At 47.2% G+C, this 7,759-nt stretch overlaps 1 protein-coding gene across 3 annotated transcripts in view; it reads left to right on the plus strand.

Moving 5' to 3' along the window:
- The window catches only part of Slc31a2 (solute carrier family 31 member 2), an 11,447-nt gene extending 4,010 nt beyond the window's left edge, over positions 1-7,437 (plus strand). For all 3 annotated transcript variants that reach the window (XM_028779940.1, XM_028779939.1, XM_028779941.1), the window contains exons 2-4: positions 2,345-2,411; positions 4,922-5,111; positions 6,006-7,437. In XM_028779940.1, coding sequence (XP_028635773.1) covers positions 2,345-2,411; positions 4,922-5,111; positions 6,006-6,174 — 426 coding nt within the window. In that variant the 3' untranslated portion in view covers positions 6,175-7,437. The remainder of the gene's footprint in view (positions 1-2,344; positions 2,412-4,921; positions 5,112-6,005) is intronic.
- Positions 7,438-7,759: the final 322 nt, after the last annotated feature.

Below are 7,759 nucleotides of genomic sequence, written 5' to 3' on the forward strand. Positions count from 1 at the left end.
CTCTCTCTCTCTCTCTCTCTCTCTCTCTCTCTCTCTCTCTCTCTCTCACACACACACACACACACACACACATACACACACGATGGATGGATAGATAGATAGATAGATAGATAGATAGATATGGATATAGATATCTTTAAAAACAAATAAGCATGCCCATGGGTTTTCTCTACAAATTAGAGTCTGTTTACTTCTTATGGCAAATGTAGGTCAGGTTTGAAGACCTGGGTTCCATTCCTGATGCTGCCGCCACCTCAGAGAAGCCTTGGGCTTCCTTAGAGGTTGTGTTGAGAGCATAGACTCTGAAGCCAGTCTGCCTGGGCAAAACACCTGCTGGACAACATGCCCACAGATAAGATTAACACTCTCCCAAGTTAGATACTGTCCAACAAGAAAACAGAGTGGAAAGCAGGTGGGGGACAGGGTTCTAGGCTCTGCCTTCTAGCAGGAAAGAGAGCTGTTAAGCTTTATTTTGCCCAGTTCCAGTTGCTCCCAGATTTACTTGATTTCAGAGTTCATCTCTCAGAGAGTGTCTTAAGAGCCTGAGGTTCTCATAGAATTTGAGAACTATTCCTTTAGCCTTGACAGGTGTAGGAAAGAGAGCCCACTGACTGTCACCTCATGTGAATGGCTTACTCTGTCTTCTCAGAGTTTCCCTGGGATGGTGCTCAGGCTCCAGAAAGCCCTTGATGGACAGATCTGGTTTGCTCTACTATCTTTTTGTGTTTTTGAGATGATAACTCACCTTACTTCAGGTTGGCCTGTATCTCAGTCACTGATCTATTGTTGTGAAGAGACACCAATGACCAAGGCAAGACTTACAGAAGAAAGCATTTAATTCAGAACTTAGGGTTTCAGAGTTAGTCCATCATCATCATGGCGGGGAGCTTGGCACCAGAGCAGCAGCGGAGAGCTACATCCTGATCCATTGTCACAGACACAGACACACACACAGACACACACACAGACACACACAGACACACAGACACAGACACAGACACACACACACACACACACACACACACACACACACTGGGATTGGTGTGAGCTCTTGAAACCTCAAAGCCCACAGACACATTTCCTCCAACAAGGCCACACTTCCTTATCCTTCTCAAGTCATGCCACTCCCTGATGACTAAGCATTCAAATATATGGGCCTATAAGGACCGTCCTCACTCCACATTCTGGAACTCTTTATGGAACCAAGTAGCTTTGAATTCACAACAGTGCAGCTGCCTCAGCCTTCCCCTCAGCTTCAGCTGGACTGGAGCTGTGAACGCCTATGCCCGCTTTCATCCTACTGTTCTTTATTATCTATCTCCTTTGATCCTAAATCTTGAGAAGGGGAGAGAAGGAAAAGGTAGATGTGTGTGATCTGTGATTTATGGCTGTCACCTGCAAACACGTTTGTGCCTCTCACTCCCAGGTGGCCAGGATGCTCAATGGCAGTTTCTAGACAAAGCTGAAGCTAACCTAATCTATTTGTCCATCTGCTTGCCCGTGGAAATGAGCCTCAGTCCAAAATCCCACAGCCTTTCTGAGAACCCACCCTTTCTCTCCAAGTTCTCTCCCCTGGAACACTCATTGAGAGCTCGGGGTCTTTTATCCCTTTCCCTCTCAGGGCTCCCTTTTCCCATCCAATGATGAGACACGGTGAGAGAGTGAGTTGAACTAAATCAGTGTGTTCCTATTATTATTGTTGCTGTTGCTGCTGCTGCTGCTGTTGTTGTTGTTGTTGTTGTTGTTGTACTAGGGGTTGAAGCTAGGGCCTCACATATTCAGGGCAAGTGCTTCACCCTCTTTCCCACCTTCTCAATGCTGGCCACAGACCGGGGTCAGCAAAGAGTCTAATGAATGAGAGGATGTGTGGTGAACAGATAGGAGACATCTGCCCTTAGCCCTGCATGACAAACTGACACATCTGTCCAGGTTCACAAGGATAAAGAGGAGTCCCTGCTCACTCCAGGAAAGTGTGCCAGAACTGAACAAAAGAGCTGAGCTAGTGTTTAAGGCTTGGCCTTGGGCTTCCTATTGAGTTTGGAAGACCTGAGGGGATATCTCCTTATGACCCAAGGATACTGTGCCATCAAGAGTCTGGTTGGTGGGTTTTTTTGTTTGTTTGTTTTTTGAGAGTAGACACTCCCCATGGAGGAGGGCTCAGTCACTGATGTTACTGACCCACCTGGGCAAGCCCCTCCTCTTCCATATGGTCTCTAATGGCCTTTCCAGCCTGTGAGCCCTGTAGGTAGCCCCAGGAGGTCTCTGGAGGCAGCTGCTGAAGAACATTGGGAAGTGGGATCTCTGTGTCCAAGCATCCTGTGATGGAGATTCTCTTCTCTTTCAGATGCATTTCATCTTCTCAGATGAGGCCGTACTTCTCTTTGATTTCTGGAGAGTCCACAGCCCTACAGGTAAGAATTGGGAAGGTCAAACTTGTAGTTTGGCAAACCTATTGTCCAGGCAGCAGAGAACCTGGGTTCTCTTTATTTTCTGTGGACAAGCAAGCCACAGTGAGCTCGAAATTCACATTTATCATTTGAAAACAGGTTAGAAATCGGTCAGATGCCTGTCATGACAGATGAGCCCTTCCCTTCAGTGGATGGCCATTGTCCAGCTACTCCTGCAGACTAAGCAGTGGGGTAGTATCTTCCCAAGATTCTGTGGGTTGACTGTGCTAAGTGGTCTGCACTCAGGGCCTTATGCAGTAGAGCCAGACAGTGGCTGGATACAGTCTTCTTGAGAGTGTTTCATGCCTTGTACTGGTTGTGAACTACAGCCTCAGCTGGGTCTCGAGTCTGAGCCTCACAGTGGCACCCCCAGTAGCCTAGGCTTCCTCATAGCAGAATGGCTACCTTCTAAGTCAAGTATCCTAAGAGAACACAGGTGAAATGCACGAGATTTTAAAAACCTACCCTAGGGGCTGGGGAGATGGCTCAGTCAGTAAAGAGCTTGCTGAGAAAGCATGGATACCTAAATTTGACTCCCAGCAACCATATAAAAGGTGGACATGGCAGCATGCACCCATAATCCTAGCATTGAAGAGTTAGAGGCAGGAGGATTCCTGGGGCTTGCTACCCAGACATCTTATTTTAGCTTCAACAAGAGATTCAGTATCAAAAACAAGGTAGAGAGCAATAGAAGAGGTCCCCTAGTGTTGACCCCAGCTTCTACACATGTTTTTAACAAAATCTCAATAATTCGAGTTTGGCAATGAAGACCTGGGAGCCAGATGCTGAGGTGAAAGCCTGCTAGCTCAGAGAGGCAGTGAAAGCACCCAGCTGACCTTCTTCCATAGCTGTCATCTCAAAAGGAAACTCCTCCAAGACCTCTCAAAACCCCCTCAAACTGATGTCCCTCCCACTTCCCTTCTACCCATCCTCCTGACCTCCTCTTACTCTATGGTTTTTCCTATGTTCACTCCCCATCAACTGGTTGCTTGCCTCACCTCTTGACCTATGGTTGACTATATTCAATCCTGTTTACAACAAGCAGAAAGCTCTTGGATTAAAGATGTGTGCTGGAGCTGAGCCATACCACAACTAGAAACAGGGTTTTGCAGTAAATAAGACAATTTAGGGGTTCACAGTGTGACCAAATATCCTGTAGCATGCACACTCTCACACATACATGCACACATGAACAAATACATACATACACACACATACATACATACATACACACACACACACATACACACAAATACACACACACACATGCACGTAAAACTTAAGTTAGAAGTTACATAGCATTATCCTAGCCTTAATGACTGACCCTTTGACTCTTCTAGGCTAAAGGAAAGGAACATGGCTCCCATCCCATGCTGGAAGGAGGGTGTGGGTAGGATATATGGGATGAACCTATAAGATGGTGAAGGTCTGAGCCTAATGAAGGTGAGGAAGAGACAGGTGGCTGGAGTGGATTCAGAGGGATGAGGAATGGGCTCTCCTGCCTCCTGGGAAGTGTCCAGAGGAGAAGCAGTATTTGCCTGGCCAGCTCTGCAACTTGGCTTTCTTGTTCTGGGGCATTGCAGACCAGGCCTTGGACCTCACTTGTGTTGGGCAAGCACTCTGTTTCCAGGCCTTTTTACATTTTGAGATATAGTCTCACTAAGTTTAGAATGGCCTAGAATCCACTCTGTAGTCCAGGGAAGCCCTGAACTCGCAGTTCGTCTGCCTCAGCCATCAGAGGACCTGGAATTACGTACATGCTGTGTCTAACATCCAGCTTGCTTCTTTGTTTATACGCACTTGCACAAATGTGCATGTGTACTTATGTGTGGAAGTAGATTTGCTTATGTGTGCATGTGCATGTCCTTGGCTATCATTTATCACATGACATTTTTGTTGTTTTTGAGACACAGGTTCTAACTGGCTTGCCTCTACAAGCTAGGTTGGGCTAGCCAGCGAGCCCATGAATCTGGTTGTGTCTGCTTCCTCAGCGCTGGGAATGCAAGCTTGTGTCCGTGCTTGGCAGTGGCTGCTGCTATTCCTCCTCCTCTTCTTCCCCTTTCCCTTCTTCCTCTTCCCCCCTTCTTGTCTTCCTTCTTCCTCCTTTTCCTTCCTTCCTTCCTTCTTTCCATCCTTCTCTTCTTCTCTCCTCCTTCTCAGAGCCCCACCTGCCTCTGCCTCTCAAGCACTGGCATTAAATGCACACGCCACCACACCTGACCAGTGTATTTATTTTGAATTAGCAAAAATTGTCCATCCTAAATGGTGCTTTGTGATGTTTCAGTACATGTACAGGTTGTGTGCTTTCAAGTCAGGACTAGCCCATCTGTCTCTTCAAACTTTTATCATTTGTTCATGATGAACATGTAAAACCCTTTCCTAGCTTTTTGGAAATGTGGCACACTGTCATTATCTGTAGTCACCATACAGGATGTGTGCACCAAAACGGACTTTTCAATTTGGCCTCTTCACAGGCATGGCTCTCTCAGTGCTGGTAGTCTTGCTCCTGGCTGTATTGTATGAGGGCATCAAGGTTGGCAAAGCCAAGTTGCTCCACAAGACTCTGGAGAGCCTGCCTACTACCACCAGCCAGCAGCTCATCTTGGAACCAGACCAGGATTCTACAGGCTCCAGATCAACTTCAGACAATAGGACCCGCCTCAGGTACAGATCCTAGGTGGAAGGAAGGCCAGAGCATTCACCCTCACCATGAGAGGTGGTTGGGTTCACCCAGAGAACTTTAGCACAGAAAGAGAATTTGGGCTCCAGGAAGTATTTAGTAAGAAGAACTAGATCCTGGGTCTATGGTGTCTGGGCCAAAGCTATCTATCAGTCAGCCTCCTGGGAGGATCCTAAGGATTTCTGCAGGGAACATCAAACCTGTACTGCAGACCTCTGTCAAACAGCAGGCATGGGCACCTGGCCTTCCCATAGGTCTTGCCAGGCTCTCAAACTTAGAAGATCTGCAGGTTTACTGAAGCAAGAACTGCCATCAGCCTGGTATCCCAAATTGGTGGGAGAGGGAGGCATCCTTTCTTCGGCTCTGGTCCCACTCTGATCAGGCAACCATTTACAGGCTCCAGGCAGCCCTCTCTGCAACCTCACATATGCTTAACAAGCCTGCCTGCTACATCACCAGCAACCTGACATAGATGCCTCACGCCCTCATAGCCACCCTGTGAGGGAGCTCTTTCAGTGTATTACTGATAAGAAAGTCAGGACTCAAAAAGGTTCAGAGACCTGTGGTAGGCTAGATTTACAGGCACCAAAGTCCCTCGTCTTTTCATTGCTGCCCCACCTCCCACATTCAATTCAGAGGAGAGACACTGCCTTCCCAGTGCTTTCCTCTTACCCTTATCAGACAAAATTGACTACATAAACCATAATGCTTTCCCCTTTTGCCTAGGATAGCAAGAAGCTTAGAGCTAAATGTGGTAGAGATGTCTCTTTGGAGAGAAGTCTCTGCTAGATGTTAGGCTATGACTTGGGCCTTCTCTCCCTAGTAAAACACATCTGCTCATTCCTATTCATCTAATTTGTCTCTCTTTTTATGTCTAGGTGGTTTTTGTGTTACTTTGGCCAGTCACTAGTCCATGTCATTCAGGTGGTAATTGGCTACTTTGTGATGCTGGCTGTCATGTCCTACAATACCTGGATTTTCCTCGGTGTGGTCCTGGGGTCAGCTGTGGGCTACTACCTAGCCTACCCACTTCTCAACATGACTTAGTGGGCCAGAGATGTGCAGTGCCGAGGGCTGGAGAGAGCTGGGGCCTCTGTTCCAGGCATTGCACTTCCAGCGGCTTTTCCTTATGATGGCCATTGCTTACCTTTTTCCCAGTTCCTGATGACTTTGAGATGAAGCAGCAAATGGTCCCTGGAGCTTAGAAGCCATTGAAGCTACCTCCCTCCTCAGCCTATATAGGGTCCAGGCCTCCTGTGGTGCCTTAAGCAAGTAGCTGTGACCAAAGGGAACATGGAGAGACTGGAAGCTGGAGGTAGCGTGGCCAGCCTGTGACATAGATCTCTGACTGCAAATTAAAGTTTTCCAAAGAGCTTCAGTGATAAAGGCCATGGAACCTGGATTTGTGCCTTATGTCAGGGTCATCGCCAGTCTTTGGGGGATGGACCATGCCAGCTCCTTGTTCTCACCCTTTTGCCTTGGAACACAGGGATTGTCATTGACAGAACAAGCTTTCCATTTTCAACTCCTGGTTGGCAATTTTGCACATTCATACAAAACAAAATTTCTAATGAACTCATTGTATTTAGGATGGATGCCAGTGTCTGTTGAGACTTGTCTTCCCTTCTTGAGGGAAGACTGATGCTAATTAAAGGCAGAGAGCCAGGACTGTTACTGAGGCTGTGGGCTTGTCTTCTGTGCAGATGAGCTCTTCCTGTCTGCCAGCAGTGCCTGCAAAGGGAAAGTGGTCAGGGCCTTGCCTGAGCCTCTTGTATGCACCACAGAGAACAGCACCTGGCAACAGAGCTGACCGCCCCTCCCTTATTTTTACTTACTGCTAACTGATCTTGTAGGAAATATGAGTCAGTCACTTTAATACTGACTCAGCAGGGGTGTGCTAGGGGCTGGGTACTGACTGAGGGTGCAATAGCAGTCAAACCAAAGCTAGGTCATTTTAAGAGTTAAGTGTACTGCAGATATTTGAGCCTTTTCAATTTACAGAGAAAGTTATGACCTGTAATCTTCAGTAACTTGGAGGCTGAGGCAGGAGATTGTGACTTTGAGGGCAACCTGGGCTACAAAGAGAGTTCCAGGTCAGCCTGAGATACACAGTGACACACACACACACACACACACACACACACACACACACACACACACGCTCACACACACACACACGCGACCATCACTGCTACATACTATATAATGTCTGTGTTCAAGTACCTCATGAGCTCAATGAAAAGATGGTTTTAAGAAGCTTTGGGAGTTAAAAACAAATACACTTTAATAAATTTCTATTTTTGAACAGTCTGTGTTTGTTGGTCTGTTTCTTCTCTTTCCAACAGTACACATTACCAATGCAGGAGCTGGGGGACACTGAGACACCAAGGACTAAGACTGCCTGTGATAAAGACACCTCTGTGTGCAGGGAAACCGAGGCTGGAAATGTGCCTGTAGGTAGATCAGTCATGTTAGGTTCATGTAACAAGTTACTGCTTGGAACAAGTGCCTGCTGTAACGAGTAGCTGTCATGCAGACCGTAAACACCCATGTTGGCATGACAGTCAGCACCTTCCCTTCCTGGGGGCAGAAGCAAAACCCTGGTCTTTTCATTTGCAGGAAGAAGCAAGCA

This window comes from Grammomys surdaster, unplaced genomic scaffold (assembly GCF_004785775.1).
Source record: "Grammomys surdaster isolate TR1022 unplaced genomic scaffold, NIH_TR_1.0 363, whole genome shotgun sequence".
Lineage (NCBI taxonomy): Eukaryota > Metazoa > Chordata > Mammalia > Rodentia > Muridae > Grammomys > Grammomys surdaster.